This window comes from Falco rusticolus, chromosome 13 (genome assembly GCF_015220075.1).
Source record: "Falco rusticolus isolate bFalRus1 chromosome 13, bFalRus1.pri, whole genome shotgun sequence".
NCBI classification, from domain to species: domain Eukaryota; kingdom Metazoa; phylum Chordata; class Aves; order Falconiformes; family Falconidae; genus Falco; species Falco rusticolus.
The window spans coordinates 20596924-20618423 of NC_051199.1; the positions used below are offsets into that span (position 1 = coordinate 20596924).

Sequence of the window (21500 nt, forward strand, 5' to 3'; positions counted from 1 at the left end):
CTCTTATGATTTGCCTCTGCTTTACCAAAGGGATCACCAGTGGCAAGGTTCTCCTTAATGGGTCAAATTCAGAATGTCACTAACTAGAACTCTTCTCCCTAGAGGTGGAGTTGCAAGAGGAAGAAAAAGCCACATCTTATGATACTTGCCCCTTGCTTTGCTTGAAAGACCTTTAGGAAATGAGAAGCATCTAAGAGACATCTCTTTTTTACAAAAATACGTACTTTTTTTTCTCCATAAAGCAGTATGCAGTGCAATACGCTACCACTGGGAGGACCATCTACTTCTACAGTAAATCACTTCCCCTCTTTGTAAAGCATTTTTTGTGGTGATTCCCCTAACCACAGTGTTCTAGTTTTTCATTTGTGTGTCTGACTGATCTTCTCCTCCTACATGTAATGGAGGAAAAGGCTGCCAATCATGTAAGCTGGCCAAGTGCTCAATTCTCTTCCAGTCTTAACACAACTGACATAAAAAGATGCTTCTCTTATAATACTTAGTACTAACTTTTAGGATGAAAACTATGTAGCTGCAGTTCTTCAAGATAATTACCAAAAACTGCAGAAGTTACAGATCAAAATACTGTACGAACACATAATAGCAAGTTCAGACTTCTGCATAGGCCACTGTTTTTCTAAATTATGTGCTACTATGACAACATATTGAAGATATACATACCGATAGAGCACAGGTTTACTCTGTAATACATGCGGATGCACATGCTGTTCAAAAAGACTGTATATGAGAACAGGCAAGGAAGTGAAACAAATATTGTACAAAGTCAGGTATACACTGTCATAGAGCGTCTGAAAATAGAAAAAAATTATTTTCAGTCTTGTAAAGAAAAAAGTTGTTTATTAAAATTTATAAGCACACTAATAGCAGCAACAGATCATTAATTATGTGAATTTACTAGTTAGAAAAAAAGCTATAATCACATAACCATCGAGCAACATCAAGCTATCAAATTCGGAAAATAAAGCTGGATATTTATTAAGTGTAAAATCTGTGCTGTTCCTGTGTAGTTCTTTCCCATTTTTTTAGTTATTTACTCCGAGTGTTTCATACACATCTACCAAGACAGAAGGCATCCAATACTTACTTGTTGTGAAAACAAACAGAAGAACTGATATAAAAATTGTGGTGTAATAAAGCACACATTCTGAAAAATGAAAAGTGAACAAAACAGTTAATCCTCAGTACAGGCCTCACAACCCTAAAAGAAACTGTTAACTCTTACAAGCTGGTATAAATACACAGGGAGAGAATAAAGCATTTCAGCATTTTACTTGGCAAAATGAAGCATTATGCTCTGCTCAAGGGCGTATTTTGTTCGTGCTTTGGGACAACAAACTGGAAAAAATATAAACTTAAATGTGCTTAACAGAAACATCTCATTATGGGAGTACAAGCAGTATTAAAGGAGGAGAAAATCCATCCATTTCCCCCTCATTTTCTTTTTAAGAATTTCTTTGCAAAATAGTTTCCACACTTCACTGAAGAAAGCCTGTGCCCTGCACACACAACTTTTTGCATGGGAGCAGACAAAACAGAAACCAAAACCTAACACCATGCTGTTATCTTTAAATGAAAGCAAACAACAAAAGATAAGAAGTGGTTTCATGGCCACTGCTAGAATCTCTGAATTTCCTTTAAGATAGTGAATTCTGACTTCTTATCAAAACTGATGATCAAGGAAAAAAAGAAAAAAAGGAGTGGCATGCCCCCACTGCTCTCTCTAACATCCTGCTTAAGCTCACCCTTGCTGCTCCCTGCCCACAGCTCCCAGGCAGGTACCCAGAGATAACTCAGTCCCTGGTGCTTAATTTCCTTGCAGCTTTCACCTGAGGATTTCTTAAGTCAAGGCTGGGACTGTTAAGTTTTCTTAAGGTGAGCCTGCTAGCAAAGAGCACGCTCTCTCCCTACACACTTTCTGTAGGCCCTTCCCTCCCTCAGCTATCTCCTGTGCTCCTCTTCCTTTAAGAAAGATGAATGGATTTGGTTCATATTAAATTAATCAAAAAAACCCGTGATACTTATACATCTTGCTAAAGAAACTCTTTAATTTCAAGGTAGTAATACTGCTTTCATAGAGCAAACATGTCTGCCTCTCAGCCTCCAGAAACTCAGTGTGGTATTTAAAAACTACTTCTAGGTGCAAGTACTAAACAATTTCACAGTTAAACTACAGCATTTGGTTGTGAAACATTACAAAAAAGCCTAGAAAACATGTTTGAACAAAGATATTTAACCTGTTCCCAACAAAAATCTTACATCTGAAATAAATTTCATGCTGGGAAAAGATTACACATTTTTCCATTAACTTACTGGCACTCTTTGAAGACTTACCTTATAAAAAAAGTACTGTACAAGGGTTGCTATTCTAATATAGTAAAAGTGCCCATGAACAAAAAGCAACTTGGAGAGGAATTTAAACCGTGCTATTGCATAGTCACTGTTTCTTACAGCTTGTCTTCCTTCCTTACCCATGATTCCTGTAATATTTAGGAAAGAAAACAGATTAAACCTTATAAAAATTAAGGTTTAAAATACCCAACAACATACACCTGAAGCTACTCTTCTGCACTTCAAGGTTATAAAGACTTCAGCATCTTTCAGTTCCAAAAGAAGGCATTATTCCTGACACTTAGAACTAAGGGAACTGCTCATTTGATGCTGATTCAATTAAAAAAAAATAACTCCTAAACCAAGCAAAAACATTAGCAATCCAACATCAGTTATAAATTTACTTAGTATGTTTTACTTAAAAGAGGTTTTTCTTAAGAGTACTTTCTGGGAATAATATATGACTCAACAGCAGAATAAAAGAAATGCTGTTCTTACAACAGTAGTTTACTGAATCTGATGGGCTGACAATGCTTGTCACTCGTCACAGCTGAGCACAAATTTATTTCTAAAAACTATTATTATGATTAGCCTAAGCATACACAGAGAATACAAAACGGTCTTTTACAGAAGAAAAGTGGCCCAGGATTCCTGAAAACCAGACACTTTGTGTTGGTTTTTTGGGTGGGGTTTTTTGTTGGGTTTTTTTTGGTGTGTTTTGTTTTGTACTCGGTTACATAACACAGCAGAAGAAAGTCTGAAGAAGGTCCTAGCCAGATAACAGAAAACGGTATAAACAAAGAAAACAACCAAGCTTAGCTGAGAATAACAGTCTCTCTCGAGATGTAATGAAAGCCTTCTCCTCAAAGACAAACTAGACACAAATAGCGTTTCTACAGTGATACAGATATGGTACAAACAGAGGCAGTTTAGTACAGAGAAAGTTTTAAACATCAAGTTAGTTTACCCAAGAACTTAGAATCTGACAGTGCCTATAGTTAAGATTACCACTTCCAATATCCTAAGCAGAGTACTTCTGACATTCTAGTTACAGAGAATCTTTGCTGTTCTTAAGGCAGCATTTAAACAGGATCTCTGATTCTTAGCAGACTACACAACAAACCTAAGACATCTGAAAGCAAACAGCCTTAAATTTTAGATTTCGCTAAAAGTCTGCTACAACAGATGACTCTGATAAACACCCTGTCATTCACAGGTCCAAAAACATTAGAACTTCATCTGTTTTAATATCTACTAAAATTTCCATCTTATTTGCCTTTGTCTCTTCTGACAAAAGAAAGTTACCTATGCCAACATGTGCTTCTTGTATCATGCTCACATCATTAGCACCATCACCAATTGCTAATGTTATAGGTTTCTCTGGAGACGTTTTTAACAGTCGCACTACCTGCAGGAGAAAAAAAAAAGGGCAGAATTTTTTCAGATTAGACAGCCCACCTACAAATCATGCCACTAATTCCCAAGTATCTTAGTACCTACCTGTAAATATAATTAATTTGTTTTATGAATGTGCACGCTTGTGTAAAAAACTTTTTTTTGCACATCACATGCACAAATGCATTGCTCCTTTAGAAAAGCTGCTTGCTTTGGGGCACAAGCCCTATTTAAACATTATGCCTGCCTTATTTTGCTATTCTTACTTAGATGTTTTTACAACTCTTAATTTGGTGCTTCATCTTACAAAAGAGACAAGTAAAAGTTGGAACTGAAAATTTACTTAGGGAGCAATCTAGATTTAAAGTCCTTTGGCAGACATGCCCAGATTCTTCACATTTTCAATTAATAGAATTGATCAGTGTAAAAGAGGAATCTGAAAAAAACCCAATGTATTAGCTCAAAGATCAATACATGCTGTTATTATGGAAAATTGTTTCCTTTTAAAGAGACTTCATTATCACCAATGGGTATTCTCATTTGGAAAAGTCAAAAAAGATAAGCCAGAAAGAGGAAAAAAATTGTTCACATACAAGGCTCTACAATCCCCAAACAAGCAATGATATCCTGCTCTATGCAGAAAGGAAATGGATCTTTAATGTAAATGCCAACAATATTCTAAACAGAAAGAAGTTAGCTGAGGCTTTTGGTTAATGAGAATTAGTAATTTATTAACCTTGCAGAGAGCTCAAACTAAAGGTAAAGGCTTCACTAACTCAGTCATGAACGGGTTGCAAAGGTAAAAGGTGTGAATGCAGATCCAGAAGGCTTTCTAAAACCAAAGCATTCAACTATGAAAAAACACTGCATTTTCCCCCTGAAGGTCCAGAAAACCCCAAGTGGAAATAATCAGCAGAGCAACAACTGCCTGATGTAAGCAGACACAAACAACTGTATTCAAATAATTGAGTTCTAACTGGCAGTGTCGGTACATTGATTCACAGGAGCGGTAACTCGCTTCCCACAAGGAACACAACAGTGACTGAATACAGTCTACAGTTCAGAGAAATCCACCCGATTGTGGGAAAACATTCCCTAATTGCAGGTATTAATATTCAAGTTTAAAGGTTCCCCATTCCTAAGGGGTAATTATTTCAAGTACATTTAGCATTAGATCTTAGTAAGCAGCCTTGAAGAGCCAGCAAGGGTGCAGTATGTCACCCAGATCAGTCCTCGTGAGATACCGAAGACTGTGGTAATTCAGCCAAACATCTACGCGAAAAGGTCAAGACAAATTCTCTGGCAAATTTTAACAGCAGCAATCAGCAGCAGCTCTGAATGACTGACTTGAAAGATGTTTAAAAAGGTTTCCGAGCCGTAAAATATACATAAATAAGCAGTGAGACTTCTAGCCATGTATTAACTAAAGTTAAAAGAAAATATTCAGGAAATACTAAGCTGAGTTCCAGTTAACCTTAAAGTAAATCTTAAAAAAGGGTACCTGCAGCAAAAAATCAAATGCAAGGCTAAACTGCCATACACTTCCCTCCCACATTATACAGCATTTGTCTCGGTGATTTACATACTTCAGTATTTAAAATGAAAAAGTCACTGCCATCAAAATTAGGTTTTACTGTACTTCATGACAAAACACAGGAGATAAAGAAGATTACCTGCTGGACAGAATAAGAATTAAGGAAAGCATTACTGGCTGCTATCTGCCAAATCTGGCAGTACAAAACACATTATAAATCAAGTTAAATTACAAAATAAGAACAAGGACACAACATAGACAAATGACTACACCTTAAAGAGGGGGATGGCAAAAATTCCAGCTAGAGAAGTGTATGCTAAGTGGACACATTCAACAAATTGGTTTTCTCATATTAGTTACAGACAATTTCATTTTAACATTTTATTGAAACTAGTATTAACTAAGTTTTATACACAGCTGAACAGTTGTATAATGTGATTCTAAAGACTGCATTAAAAACCTAGCTAAATGCTGGAAGCAGGAAAAGTGACCTCAGAACAGGTCACTCATGCTATAGTAAACCAGCCTGCCCTCTTTTACACATTTAGTACCTTACATAAGGGCTTCCTAGTGCTTTAAGGTAAAAAGGTCTTTTTTCCTTTTCTTTTTGACAATGTGTAAAAATAAGAGTGGGCAACAGTGTCCTTTCAGAGGTTTAGTATTACTGGAAATACGTGCAAAAAGCCGTGAAAGAATACAGGTAAGCTAAAAGTATAATAAATTAAGCACTACCGTAATAAAGATATACTATTGAGTATTTGTCAAAAGAAGAAGAGAAGCATAACATGAAGACAGAAAGTTTCAAAAGGAAAAAGTAAGTAGGATAGCTTTTCAGGGCTCGGCTTTCTAAAGTAAAAAAAAACAAATCACAAAATCTGAATTTGAATTTTATCTAACCTCTATTTGAGTAAAATGAAGTAACGTGAAAGAAAAATGGTCTTAGAAGAGAACATTAACGTAAACCTTCCCTGGAGACTAGGCCTCAACTTCCCTTCCCTTCTACTTCCTCCTCAAACTTGGGTATTTTTTAAATCTTTAGAGAAGCACATTTCTTCCCTACAGCTTAATGAATTTTCAGTTTAGTGTCTTTGTTTTGGAGAAGTGATGGAACAGGCAATGCAATAAGCCTGCAGGAGATCAGGATAGCTACTGCCTGACAGAACACTCAAGCGACTGATAAAAGATTAGTCTTGCACGGTGGCAGTATTGCGATTCTCTCCTCCACCCAATTGCATGTTTTCATAAATGCATATAGAAGCTTCTGAGCAAACTACTCTAGATCAACTGAATTTAACAAGGTTTCAGAAGTCACACAAAAAGGTCAGGCAAACAAACAAAGCAGTTCCAAAAATCCTTGCCACCTCAAAGCATGACAAAAATACTTGACAATCCTGATAATATTCTCACTTACCTTTGCTTTCTGAAGGGGTGCCATGCGACAGCACAACACTGCAGAACAGTTTTTGCAAACTTCCATGAACAGTTTTTCATGTTCCCTGAGTGCAAGAGAGAGGCTGGTCCCATCCACAACCAGTCCATGCTGGATAACGTGGTCTTCCTTTATTCTATTCAGGGACAGAAGTGTCAGCTTTGTAACAGCGTGATGGAAAAATTTAAATGTTTTGACTCACTATGTGGTTGCCCATACAATAAACAAAGAAGTTAGCCTGTTAGACAGACTGCTTCTTCAAGTCTGTTATTATATCACTAAACAATTTTTTTAAAAGGCAACTTCATGTGTTCGGCACATACCTCAAAGAGACTGTCATAAAAATTGAAAACAGAAGAAAATCAAGCTAAAATCATCAGTGAGATAGTGACATCTCAGGTTATTTTACCTCTTGGCTAGCTGCCTCAGTTGTTCTGCACACGTACTGTCTGACTTGTGTTGCACAAGCTCAAGGATGTTCATGGTTCTATGAAAGTGTCCACATGATAAACTGACACTAACAGCCGTTTCGTGTTTATCTCCAGTGAGTACCCACACTTTGATACCCGCCAGCCTGAGTGCTTCTATAGTTTCTTGGACTTTCTCCTGCAGTCTAGAAACAAGAAAAATCTTCAATAACCAATCAAAAACTTTACAAAAACAAGTAACTCCTGTTACTCCTGTAACCCCACTGTCACAATCATTTCAGACTGCATTTCCAATGTTGTATGTATTTTCAGAGAATCATAGTCTGACAGATAACATTCTGTTACCAGCAACAAAATGAAAGCCTTATGTAACAAAAAATGAACGTTAATCCTGCTAAGTGATCAAAAATTTGTAATAAGCATATCTTAATTTAGTTTAGGCGCCATGGCTGCATTTGAGAAGGTTTAGAACAGTCCACAACAATTACTACCTACTGTGGTACACGAAAAGCTTCTAAGTGCTCTACCTGTACGCTCCAGTGCACAATACACCCTCTGACTCACAGAATACACGCTTTGTAAAGGAGCTATGTGTAGAAGTTCTCCCAAGTAATCAGCCATTACCCTAAATATTTACTACAATTATTCTTTCACATACATTAAATCTCTCCTGATGAAGTACACTGTATGTCATTGTTACTAAGTAAAATCAGTTGGTATGACGTGTTTTGAATGCTCCTCAATTCAAAGGGTGCTAAACATACTAAACAAGAACAGCGCAGAATGTCTGGTCGTGGCAGGACAGTTTTTCATGGCACATGTCGTATTTCAGTTATAAATCCTAAACTCGCTATGTTTTTGAGTGTAGTTATCAGAAACTCCTTTGCATACTTGTCTTCTACTCCTGTAGCCCCAAGTAATTCCAGATCCCTTTCTATGAAGTTGAATACATCTGCTAATCTTTCTTCCCGTTGTTGTAAGGCAGTCCTGGCCTCATGAAGGCGTTTGCCAATTTCTTGATACTCCTCAGGTGTGAATCTTCTGTAGGCTATGCACAAAGTTCTTAGTCCTTTCTGTGAGAAAATAAAAGACTACATTCAGAGTAGACAAGATTCTGATCTAACAAGAAGGTGTCACCTGCAATTTGTTCTCTTCAGGTCACAAAGTTTATACCGGAAGAATTTTCTCCCAATCAGCTGGGCAAGCATCTGCACTTACCAAAGCAAATTCATCCACATGTATCCTTGTTTTGTCTATTTCTCCACTCTTACTACGAGGAAGAATGGAAGATTCTGCTCCCTTTGTGAACAAAAGCTTTTCCCCTAAAAAGCAAAACAGAACAGAAATTAAGAATACATACTATTTAAGAGGTTCTCAGCTGCAGCTTGTGCAACTTCTGGTCACTTACCGGAGGGACTCTCTACAATGACACTCATTCGTCTGCGATTTGGATCAAACTCCAAAACATGAAGCAATTTATACCTGTATTTTGTGTTTTAATACAAGAGGAAAGGGCAAGAAAACTTTTTTAGAAATAAATTTCCAAAGACAATTACTTATAAATACGTAACTTACCCCGCAGAGCCTTCCCCAAAGTGTCATTTTTTTACGGAAACTCTAAAAGTAATGCTACCACTGCTGAGCAACAGTCACTGTCACCGGTGTTTGTGCAATTGATTGCTTTTCATCACTTTATATATATTTAATTCCATTCTATAAAAATAAAAGGTTCTACCAATAGGAATAGCTTCCTGAACACCAGCTTTACATCTAGAGATTACAATCAGCTCCTTCCTATTCCTGTATCCTTCTATCATTGCTTCACACGCAACTTTGAAAACTACATTTTGTTTCTATCACTTATAAACAATCTACACAGTCAAAAAAGACTGTCGTTCCCTGATAGCTGGACTATTTTTTTGTTATAACAATAGTTTAGAAAATTAATTTTAGACATTTATATTTAAAGTACTGCCAACTAACTGAAAAAGATCAAATGGATAAAAGATGCTATGACATACTGAAAATACACAGCTAATAATATTTCTACTAATTTTGGGAAAGTTTAAAATATGCAATTACATTATGCATACATGAGACTGACTCTGGAAACTTTTAGAGCTTAAAGGACAAACTGTAAGACTTGAATAGGCAATGCAGTTTTCCAACTCTACTACGGTCTCAACCTTTGAGGAACGCACAAAGATGTGAACTGTTACAATACACAATGACACAGAGTAACTCACAAAAAAATCTTGCATCTCAGTTTAAAATTGCTAAGGAATAAGATGCAAGCTGACTTGGAAGACATCAAGGGACAAGCAATAAAAAGAGCATGCTGTGGAAAAGCGAGGTTTCTTATGACAAGAGAGGTTTAAGAGGAGAATGTTATGTTAATCTTCACTTTCCTGTCCTTCAAAAGAAACAAGGAATAAAAATGAATACCTTTCTGGTTTTCCAAGACTTTTTACTTCCATACTGTCCCCACTAGTTCCAGTAAATACTACTCCAACCCTACAAGGAAAAGAAAACACACATCAAATCATCACTTATAGACATAATGCCTACTGATCGTTGGGGGTGGGGTGAGAGAAGAAAGGAAAAGGAAAGGAGAGAGGTTCCTACACCCCACTACTGCACTCTATTTCTAGCGAAAATGAAAAATGCCCACTTTCTCCAATATTTTAATAGCAACATACTTTGACCACTGTGGTTCATAATTTCTTAAGGATTTCCATAAATATTTTAAACTGTCACTTTATGATATGCCTAGGGTTTTTGTGTGGTTTATTTTTGCACGTCTTCATAGTAAACTGACAGTGCCAGGCCCTGGCTTTACCATCTTTCTGAGCAATTTTTAAGGTTGCTTTTATTATGAATCGCCTGCCCTAGTAGGCAATTTCTACACTAGATAGTTTTGGCAGTACATCTCACCGGCTTGCAGCTTCAACTAAAGCTTTCTCATCTGGTGAAGAAGCATAATACTCTAACGGTGATATTATTCCATTGGCATGCCAGGGACCATCAGCACTATCTGTTTGATCTGCATTGACCTGCACTGTATGACAAAGACAAACTGCTTTCAAGAAGAGTTCTTCCTCTTTCATCTAGAAGAAAGAAAAAAAACTTTATTTGTAACATTCATTTATCAACCCAGTTTTGAACATACTTAATAAAAAAAACTGTTCTTAAAAATCTGCCAAGTATTCCAGGTTAAATAATCACATCTCAATGTGTTTAATATTGTTTGTTCAATAACATGCAATAACGTCAAACTATTCAGAAATTCCCATTTAAAAAAAAAAAAGCTAATGCTAGAAGACTATTTCTCTGAAATAAAACGCTTTCTATCTAGGATGCCTAATGGTGGGAAAAAAATGTGTCTTACCAAATTATGTCTATTTCCATCTGGAGAATCTTCAGAAAACCCCTCTGGAGTTAGTTTACCATTGACCTCTTGGTATTTTATGCCATTAATGGAACACTCCCGAAACTGCATCTCATTTTCAGTTAATGTACCAGTTTTGTCTGTAAACACATATTCTACCTTTTGTAAAATAAAAGAAAACACAGACTTAGAGTTGCATGTATTTGTTAGAAGAAAAAAAAAAATCTCGACTCACACTCTTCACTACATACCTTTTTTTGATCATGTAAAAATTTTAATTTCTGTCATCAGATAATTACAGCTTATTTTTAAATTAATCAGAAATCAAAGCACAACCAATTAAAAAGTCTGCAGCAATGGATTTTATTATTAAAAAAGAAGAAGAAAATAGAAGGCAAAATCACCCCAAACAATGTATTTTTTTACTCTACCTGGCCCAATTCCTCATTGAGGTCTGAAGTATTTACTTGTGCTCTCTGGTTTGTTTCTTCATGATAGAGGTCAAGATCCCAGCCAATAAAAAAAGATCCAAGAAATTTCTGCATCTCAACAGTCACATAAAGTGAAATAGGTATGATAAAATTGTAAAGTACCAGAAAAGCAAGAAAATCTGAAATAAATCTCAGGATCTACAAGAAAAAAAGAGAAAATGTAAAAATTACTGCAGTCATAAGGTGCAACATGGTTATTTATGTTTCAATATGCATGAAAAAAAGACAAACTGACAGAGCTGGAGGAGACTAAGTCCCGTGTACATACGAACGAGAACACGCACAGTGACAATGCAGGCACTTGCAGGTTGCCCTAGTAACGTGCCTTCAGACTGATGCAATAAGACTGCCTTAAGCTGTGACTGGATATTTCAGTTCTCAAGGTCATTAATTTTTGTCCTTTCTACTGAATCTGTCAGGAGGGTTACCAATTCATATTAACTGTAATGCTGATCCTGTCTCAAAACAAGTCTCTTCAAAGAGACTGGTCTGAAAAAACTCATATGCTCTCCATTCCATCAAAGAGCACCATTCACAGGCTTTCCTCAGGAACCATAAATGGTGAAGGCAAACTGCTGGTTTTCCATGTTGTCAGAGGAATCTGAAAGTATTCTGTATTGGTTTAGGGCAGCAGAGCAACAAGAGGGTTCCTGTCTACTGGCATTCCCCAGTGACACGGGTGATCCAGACTACACAACACGAGAGATCGTGTGGATTTCAATGACATAGACTTCTTCTATGCCTCTTCAAATCACTGTGTTCAACACATACGTTTCAGGTAAACAGCTATGTAACAGGGTAGAAATTTCTGTTTGTTAGGTATGACAATTTTAACAAACTCTAAAATGCAACATTACAGTCTCTCTGAAGTCTCTTTTTCATTTGCACAACAAACTTAGCATCTAAATTGTACTTTGGGAATACTTACCACCACTTGAATATTGAGTTAGGGAGATCAGAGATGAGAAAATGTGGGATACCTCTTTCAACTCTACCAGATATAGGTGTAGGAGAACATTTTGAAGAAAGGGAGTATAAAAGTAGTTAACAGCTTCCAAAGCTAAATAATGTCTGTTCTTCCTAATTAGGGAGTGTTGCTATAATTAATAAAAGTCAGCACCAACAATCAAGGTGTCTGACAAAACCTCAGGAAGTTCTGTGCCTTAAGAGATCTTCCAAACCAAACCAGAAAAGAGATAAAGACTGAAAGCGGTAATTCATGTAAGAGAAGATATACTGAGAAGAAGTGACAATTACTAAGGTTAGCAAATTTCTTCAAGCACTGTCTATTAAATAACAACCTGCACAACACAGGACAGATAACAGAGAATGCACTCCAAGTAAGGATGTCAGCGTATTGAGCAATGTAAAGCAGATTGTGGAAGTAAACAATGGAAAGAGAAAAACACAGACATGATATAAGGAGAGTGACACTGCAGAACAACAAATGGTTCTGTGTGCTCCTGAAGACAATGGTAAGGGAATGGAAAGAATGAATAAATACTTATCCTGATTCTACTCAAAACTGAAAAGGTTCCACAGACTAGTCTAACTTACGTAGCAACTACCTGAAGTTAAGAGGAGCCAAGGATTCACTTGACTGACCACTTCAAACAGCTGAAAGTGCGTTAAGTAGGTGCAGGTACTAAAAATAGAAAGTCACTAAACAACTTAAAAACTTTTATATTAATTTAATATTTTGTGACAGTGACACTTTTAAATAAGATTATTTTAGAATACATTGAAAAGATTTGGTAACTGTAGTGATAACCTGAATTAATAATTTCAGACGCTACACAGCACTGAGATAAAGGTATTTTTCCAGTCAAACCACAAAAATACTTTGCATGACAAGATTCTGAGAAAGTTGCATATTCTACTGAAATGCCAGTAAAGTCTTAACTCTCCTTGAATCAGACATTCTCTCACGTTACTTCTTTTTCCTTCCTGAACCACCACGTACTAACTGTAAATTTCACTCTACTTGTGAAGCAGAACAGAACTCTACTGACTTGGGATTTGAACCTTTTTGCACACATGGCACCTAGTGAGCACTTTCAATTATCAACTCTTTGGGAGATGGGGAGGGTGTGGGTGTTAAACATCTGACACCACATCACATGTGAAAACTGGATTTCCAATTCTTCTGTGCTTTGAAAATCCCCTCTACTACTTAGAATCAGCTCCAGCTAGCTCCTGAACTGCTTTGGAAGAAGGCAGACTCATACAGAAACAAAAAATTAAACAGAACACAGAAAAATAGGAATGAATAATTAAAAAAAAAGACACTTATGACAACTGCAGACCTAAGGAACACTTCGAAGCATCCCTCCAATCTCTGCAGAAAAGTGAGAAGGCAAGCAGGAGCTTGAGCAAAATTACAGCCTGAAAACATCGAACGATCTCAACATCACAGAATGTCCAAAATGCCTGAACTGTAAAATCACTGCAACGCAAAGTGCACAAGGACAGCCATCCTCCTCCTCTTTTCATTTATGGAATGACAAAATATACCCAAAAGAATAATAACTATAGTAAGAACACAGAATATCAGACATACGTCTTAACAAAACCCAAAGTTTTTAAAAAGCCTGGCATTTTCATAAAGGAAGAAAAGACCAATCAATAACAGAGGTAAGATATTTCTACACAAGGGTGAGGCTACATAGGACTAATGCTCTCAAAAATACTGGGACAACAGCATACAGACTTGCAAGTGGATCACGGGGTAATTACATTTATATCCAAGAATAGAGACATAATAAATATCACGTTCAACATACAGTGGTTGAGGGTTCCTCAGATATGCAACTGGGTAGAATGACATTACCTTACTGCTGTTTCTTTCATGCTCCGTTTTTTCATTATACCAAGGCTCATCCCATTTTTCTTCAGCTTGCCATGCATACTTTAAAATAGTGCTCAGAATGGCTTCAAAGAGGAGAATCATTAGATAAATAATCAAAAAGGAATTCATGGACCTACAAAGAGGCAAATAAAAAAAGCAACCTCAATTTATTTTACTTAATCTATTGACACAGAGGCTACATGAATTGACCAAAAACTTAATGGACAATTATTTTTTTAAATGTATCCTGTGTTTGATATGGATGTAAAGTTTCTATGTGATGAGCAAGCAACAAAAGTGACAAGAAGTCCTACATCTCACTAAGATATACTCTACATATAGCAACATGAAGACTAGATTGAGGTGCAAGAATACCCCAACAGCTGACTTGTATCATACCTGTTGTTCAAGATTCTGGGAGCTGACTTATCCTTCTCTTCTTCCCCAGTTATCTAGCAAGGCTGTGAAGGCAGTATAAACCACCACACAGTGGAAACCCACAGCATCTTTTTCTCTAGTTAGAAGATCACTATCATGTGCATCTGATTATTTAACCCAGGCCATGCCATATCAGGATAGAGTCAAACTTGCCTCTACTCTCTGTAATGCTAGCCACACCAGCTTTCCACCCTTTGCTTTGATGGCTGAACTTTTCTTGTGCACTCTACGGTTCTGTTTGTATCTGGCAATAGAAGATTAATCAATCCCATGTTTGCAAAAAAAATGCTAGGGGGCTACCTCAGATTTTTTCTAATTGAAATAAAGGCAGCATATCAGAACTTCTTTTCCTGTTAAAATAATTCACAAGGTTGAACATATAAATCTCTATTATAGTAACCCTATCCTGTAACTATGAGCAAAATTTTTAAAATGGAACCTGCAACTTCGCTAGAAGCAAGATTCATTGCCAAACATATCTGGATAGACTATATCCTTTAAAATGTGTGAAACAAAGCTATTTTCCATTATATCAAATACTAGGATTCAGGACAAAGATTTTGAAGTGTTTAAGACTTCATTTCAATCCGTCCTCTTTACAGGCATGATGCAGTTTTACATTAAAGGATGCAGAGAACAGCAGAGGCTAGAACTGTTGTGAAAACCATCTCTGAGCATCTGGTTCAAGCAGCATTTCACCTATCATTACGTGATCTCCACATCTCAAAAACAAACCTCCCAAACTTTTTCTGCTTTAGCTCTTTTTAGGCTTAAGTATTTCAACTTTGCACACTACCGAAAGAATCGATAAAGGATGAAATACCAAGACACTGATTTTATCTTTATAGCTTCCTACTGAAGGCAAAGCAGTTATGCTGTCTTCCCTTGCCTAAAACCTAGTGACGAGAGCATCGGGGTTTTACAGTTACTGAGGAAAAACTAAATTAAAACTACAAATAAGAAAGATATTAGAAAATAAACATACTTTTCTACTGCTGACCGTTTCTGAGATTTACTCTTGTAATTTAATGCCATCTTTGTCTCCATACCTGTATACACTGCAACACCTGGGAAGGAAGCGGGGCAGGGAGGGGGAATAAAGAGTTATACTTTATTTTTTGTATATATACAATTGCCAGAATTTTTCATTTTAAGAAATATAGAATAAAATCAAGACATGATATTAATTTTCAGTACAATGGTGAGACAGTATTTTCTAAGCATTTGCAATATTCTGCTACAGTAAGACAGTGCCACCGAAGTAATTTTAACACCTACTAAAAATGCTGCTCCTTATGATGACTGCACTGCTCTTCAAAATGTATTTTATGGAAATCAGAATGGTAAATCTCAGGAGAAAGTTTTGAACAATAGGCAAGAGTAACACCAGTAATTTATCCATTGAAGTAGTTATTCCTTTATCAAACCACTTCAAATATTTTCACAGAGCAGAGCTGGAACTTTATACCCTTATGAGATTCTTCAGCATAATACCATTACTTTAATCTACAATCATATCCCCCTCAGGTAACAAGTCAGCAAGATTATTACAGCTTCTTCAGCGCAAGTAAAATTAAACCACAGTTCATCAACATGTTTTAAGAGAATACTCTTTAAGTATTTAGATGTCTACAAACCAAATATTTCTTTAGTGTTTTTTAATCTTGCTCCACGAAGTAAGAGACTTTCAGGTCCAAGAGGTCTAAAGAGAAAGAGACATATCCGCATTTTAAAACTAGTTGGTTTGTATTTTGTAGGACTAGTGAAATCCAGTTTCCTGTGCAAAGTTGTTCTATATCCCCTATGAATTCCTACTGCGACAACTCCAACCCCGCCCTCATTTAGGTCCACCTTCAATCCTCTTACCCCTTTCAGCACACCTCACCCACACATCTCCACAGAGCTCTCTGTTTCCTTTCGCGTCTCCTTCGGTCATGGCCACACCTTCCCACCCTGTCCAATATCCCGTAATTAGCGACCGAATTAAATATACCAAATGGCTGGTTCAGAGAGACCTGCAAGTTATTTGAGAAGCCAGCAGGCAAAAAACCTGTTGAACTCACAGTGCAACGGAGTGCTGTTTTACTTATCTTATTTCTACCCCTCTGTCAAACTGAAATGATCCAGCAAGTTCAGAAGCTATGACACCAGAGAAACAAAGACAAATAACTAGATGGACCCACCACCACCACAACAGTGCAAGTTCTGCTTCCTAACACAAGAACAAAATTTCATAAATGTTATTTCCTCACATCTATTGCTCCATAATAATACATTCATTTCATCAGATAAGTTAACTGTAAACAGTGCTGTAAAAATAAAGGTCCACTCAGAATCAAAGTTCATATAAGGTTAGAGCCGTATGTTCTACTCCAGCAGCTGTATCATCTTTAGAAATTGCTGGCAGGGTTGGCTTGCAGGGCGGAAAAAAAAACCCACAAAAAGTGCAGTCACTATTTTTGCCAGTGTTTCAAATACTGACATACTGGGTATAAGCAAAAGAATTAAAGATCATAGTCCTTGGGTTTGTGTTGCTTTTCCATTAGCTGTACCGCAAGCAGTCCGTGATATAAACAAAGCTCTTAAACTTCAAAGTTCCTTTGAAAGCATAACCTGGAGTTACTCAAAAAAACAAACTCCAAACCCACACCACACCTCCCAGAGTTAAACATTTAACTGAAATGTTACTGCAAATGCGACAGTTACCACCACAAATAGCAGGTGCACCCATTATACACACAGACTATGATAGATTCTTTAAACTACACATACATATGTTAATATTTTAGGCTAGACTGAAACTTTTAGATGTAAAATTGAACTAAATGCTTCAAGCATTTAACCTTTTCTTATAAGTAACCTAATGTACATTTCTGGATTCAAGTGGTTTTTGCAGTTTGTAAAAACCAGTCTGTCAAACCCAAAATACAAAACCTGAATCAGTGCAATACAGACTAGAGGAGCAGTCAGAAGATACAGCTCCACCAGCAGCTGGAACTTGCAGTTATTTTTTCATACTCCCTTTAAACTGGCTGTTATATGTTGCCAACTAAATTATTTTGATAGATTATATGAAAGCTGAACCTGTCAAGCTTGGCAGTAATGAATTCTGAAAAGCTCCAAGTGAAGCAGTATATGAAACAACCTTGGAAAACATCTGAGTGGGGTGGTTTTTTGGGGGGATGGGGTTGGAGGGGTGGCTAAGGCATCTGACTTGGGGCTAAGTGATTTGCCTTCTATATTCCCATATTTCATGCAAAACCATTGACAAATCATTGATTCACTCTGAACTCCATGTTACTCCTATCTAAAATTGACAGATGTTTGCCAGCCTCATAGGAGGCTCTCAGACCAAAAGACTTTCAGTTCTTCAGACGGAAGGCACACACTGCATAGAAAATAATACAGCTTTAATATTTGGTTCAGGTAGAAATGTCACTAAAAAATTAAAAAAGTAAAGCATAACACTTTGGACATTGGAAGACATTTACCTGTTTCTGTGACACACTTATGCATCATAACACAGCACTTCAGATTTCAAGAAGAGGTGACCAAGTTTTTGGAAAGCCTGATTATCAACGAGTCTCAAAAGTAAACAAATAACTTGCATGTTAAATATTCCTGAAAATCTGGCCATTTCCTCTGAGTGATTTCCCTGTCTTTATTTCAAACCATGACCTTTCTCACTCCTTCCCATTTTGTCTCCTGCCCTGTTGTGGTGGTGGGAAGTGAATGAGCAGCTGTGTGGATGGTTGGCTGCTGGCTGGGGGCCAACCCGCTGCAATCAGCAATCTTTTCGGGAAGGCCACGTGTAGGCCTGTAAAGCGGCTTCACAACTGTTTTGTTATTTTCACATGTGTTTAGGTGTATGCTAGTTGCTACGACTGCACAGGGAAAGACTCTGAGCACATGATTATGTGCACATAGCTTTATGTGTGCACAGTTATGTGTTGACTATTACAGATTTAAGCACTATCCTTACAGTACAGGCAGTAGTTTGAAGTAGTATACTGAAGGCTACAATCTGTAGCAGAGGCTTTGCTAAAACAGACCACTAATTTCTAGGAATTTCACCTGCAAAACCACCTGCTCAGAGCCTCTGATAAACAGATGACATGGGATCTGTTGTAGTCTACATGATATGCTGCTGGAAAGTGTTTAAGATCAATAAACGTTTTAAATAACAAACAGCAACAAAGTTCCCACCTAATTACCAGTGCTTTAAAATTACCCCCTTCAGAACAGCCAAGCTTTCTATAACTGCCCTATTAGATCTGAAAAACTGGGTAGTAATGAACTTTCTTTCACTAATTTTTTTCTCATCTCCATCTGAAGCCTGCAGCTATAATTGATACTATCAGTAAAAATACCCCTCCCTCTCGTATATTCAACAGTAACTCTTTGTTTGTGATGGTCATGATTTTAATCACCTCCATCAGTTCTAAACATTAATCTTACAAAGTTTTACTTACCGTACAATTTCTTCAGTTTGTTGACTTACAGTTATTCTTCCAACAAATCTATGAAAAATGGCCATGTGTTAGAAATATCTACATAAAGACTCAAAAAAACTCCTCTATGTTTACAAAAAAGTCATTAATGGTTCACAGGTACAAAACAATCAACTTTTTTTAGCAATCAAACTAAAACAATACCGCAACACTGGCAATAATTTTCCAAAAGATATTTCAGAACAGAAACATTTATCCTTCAAAGGAACAGTCATTTGAGAAAGCCTATTAGGATCATTAATAAAACCGTAAAATATTGTATTTCTTACTCAGCTGCAACAGACTCTGACTTCTTGATGTTTCAGTAAGAAGTAATTCCTCAACAAATGTAAGTTAGCATATCATCCATAAGAAACAGTAATATTCATTTAAACAAAGTCAACCTAATCTCCGTGCAAAATCTGACACTGGCATATTTAGTATGCCCAGCTACAAACGGTCACATAAACTTCTATAGTAATTCTACCCAAACTTTACGTTTTCTGCAAATGGAACTAAGGATCAAATATTTGAACCCCTCTTCAAACGAAGCATCTTAAGTTTTAAGATTTTAATATTTCTCAAAGATCCCAAAGCTTACTTAAGAACAGCTGCTGTGATATACTGGGGTTTTGAAAACTACTACTCAATAGCTACCACCTTCCATTATACCTTTCAGGGGAAATTTGGATGTGAATGTAACTTTGGTTACCTAAGATGCTGTTTTACAGTTTCTAAGACATTGCTTGCTGGTGTTAAAGGCTGAAATGAAGCACACTCAGATACCACTGTTTCTAATCTGAATTTCTTCTGTTGAATGGAGTTCAAATCTTCTCTTGAGCAAAACCACAATAAGCATGACCAACACATATCCTCAGAATTAACACAAGCTTACAATAATATGCTACAGTTTGAGTGAATTCTGTTAAAAAATATATACTATATAATACTGAAATCTCCAGGCAGAACCTTATACAACTCTTTCTCCAACTTGCTCAGACTCACAGGCCATTGAATTTTTTAGAATCTGGAAACAAGTGTACTGGTTAGAACAGAAGTGTACATAAGGGTAATGATTAAAATGCAAAAGGTAAATATTATCCTGCCATTTCTGATTTACTACTGAAATACTCAAATGTAAGTTGTCACTTGCACCTTTCAGGAAGTACATATGTATAAACACTTATGCTAATTACTGAAACCTAAAATTTAAGCAGATGTCTGAAGCTATTTTAATCCCAGCAAGAACCAGAACGTTCCTAAATAAACACTTCATTTCAGTTTAAGTTCAAAATATTTACTGATGAAGTGATACCTGTATAGATCTGCTTCTGGCTGCTGACATTCTATAACAGCTACAAGTTTGTCCAAGTTGGCAACGGACTGTAACACTGCTGTTTCCGGGACTGCAACATGTGTCTGTAAAACAGCATCCATTAAGTTAATGATACAGGACTACTGGGAAGGGGGGGAGGGGGGCAGGGGATGTATTTCAACGGGCTGAAATAAAAATGACATTGCAAATTAGCTGCACCATTTTCCATAGCAGTAACCCAGACCTTAAGATTGGTCTCTCCATCCAAACTTGCAGTAGTAACATGGCATGAACCGTCAACTCGATCAGATGACAGAAGCACCAGATCAACAGGAAAAGTCTCATCTTTGGCTACTCTGACAATGTCCCCCACCTAATGAAGAGAACACAAATGAGAAGAGTACAAATAGAGTTTTAAAAAAGAAGAATTCATGTCAACATTGTTACTGAATCACGATGAAACAGGCTGCAATGATTAGTAGCAAAACTAGACCTTCAGCGATCCGATAAAAACACAATTTTCAATTTGTCCTTAGGAACATACCCGAATGTTTTTAGATCTAGTTTTTACAAGGCCACCGCTTCGAACAACATAAACTGGAGCACCATTTACTTCATTGTCTGCTTTATGTCGTAGCCAGTCTTCATAACCCTGTGGAAAACACATACAAATTTACTTTTTAAGCAAGAAACCTATAGAATGTAATAAATATCTTCCAAGCTTTTCTAGTGCTTCAAATTACTTGCTGCATAGCCTGAACACACCTACCAACGAGCTTCTAGTACAGCTGTTACTCAAGAACCCGGGAAGCCTCTTAATTCTCACTCACTTTACACAAGTAAAGGCAAATTAAGTAGCAAAAGCAGTGAAGAAATGTAACAGCCCCACAGCCCGTTAAAACAGGCAGTGACATTTTCTACAATGAGATAAACAAGTACTCACTCAATCTTTTATCTATATGGATTAATATATCACAAAACTGGGAACAGTAACTCCCAGTCTCTCTTATGGATTCAAATATATACATATTTATTTTTTTTTTAAAGAGAAGTAACAGACTGAAATTACTTCCTCATATCATACTATATAGCAATTCTTACGGCTACTGCCACAGCCTATGCATGAAATCTTAAGATTTCTTTATTTTGTATGACGTGCTTTTCACACATCAGCTCTGTATAGCAAGAGAAGATGACAGAGAAGGTTTTAATTCGAGTGTTCTAATGCACGTTTGCAGTAACTGAGTTTTTAATAGATAAATTAAGGAATCTTCCTTTACCCAGAACTTGGCACCTCTTCAAGCACCCTTTATCCCTTGCACACACATGTGCAAACGTTCAAAAGAGTGAATCCAAGTATATTATTCTCCTCCTATGTTCCTAAACTATTAATACATT

General features: G+C 36.8%; 1 protein-coding gene across 12 annotated transcripts in view; it reads right to left on the reverse strand.

Annotated features, from left to right (window-relative positions):
* Positions 1-21500, reverse strand: part of ATP11B (ATPase phospholipid transporting 11B (putative)) — a 71175-nt gene that overhangs the window by 25894 nt on the left and 23781 nt on the right. For all 12 annotated transcript variants that reach the window (XR_005107257.1, XM_037406752.1, XM_037406751.1 and 9 more), the window contains exons 5-24: positions 20647-20754; positions 20347-20475; positions 20103-20206; positions 18770-18817; positions 15935-15999; positions 15283-15364; positions 13842-13992; positions 10952-11149; positions 10521-10679; positions 10067-10239; positions 9578-9646; positions 8541-8614; positions 8351-8454; positions 8024-8205; positions 7114-7317; positions 6687-6840; positions 3652-3754; positions 2350-2495; positions 1103-1162; positions 679-806 (exon numbers count right to left, since the gene is read on the reverse strand). Coding sequence is in view for 11 of the 12 variants with exons in the window: in XM_037406752.1 (XP_037262649.1) it covers positions 679-806; positions 1103-1162; positions 2350-2495; positions 3652-3754; positions 6687-6840; positions 7114-7317; positions 8024-8205; positions 8351-8454; positions 8541-8614; positions 9578-9646; positions 10067-10239; positions 10521-10679; positions 10952-11149; positions 13842-13992; positions 15283-15364; positions 15935-15999; positions 18770-18817; positions 20103-20206; positions 20347-20475; positions 20647-20754 (2441 nt within the window). In the remaining variant the exon portion in view is untranslated. The remainder of the gene's footprint in view (positions 1-678; positions 807-1102; positions 1163-2349; positions 2496-3651; positions 3755-6686; positions 6841-7113; positions 7318-8023; positions 8206-8350; positions 8455-8540; positions 8615-9577; positions 9647-10066; positions 10240-10520; positions 10680-10951; positions 11150-13841; positions 13993-15282; positions 15365-15934; positions 16000-18769; positions 18818-20102; positions 20207-20346; positions 20476-20646; positions 20755-21500) is intronic.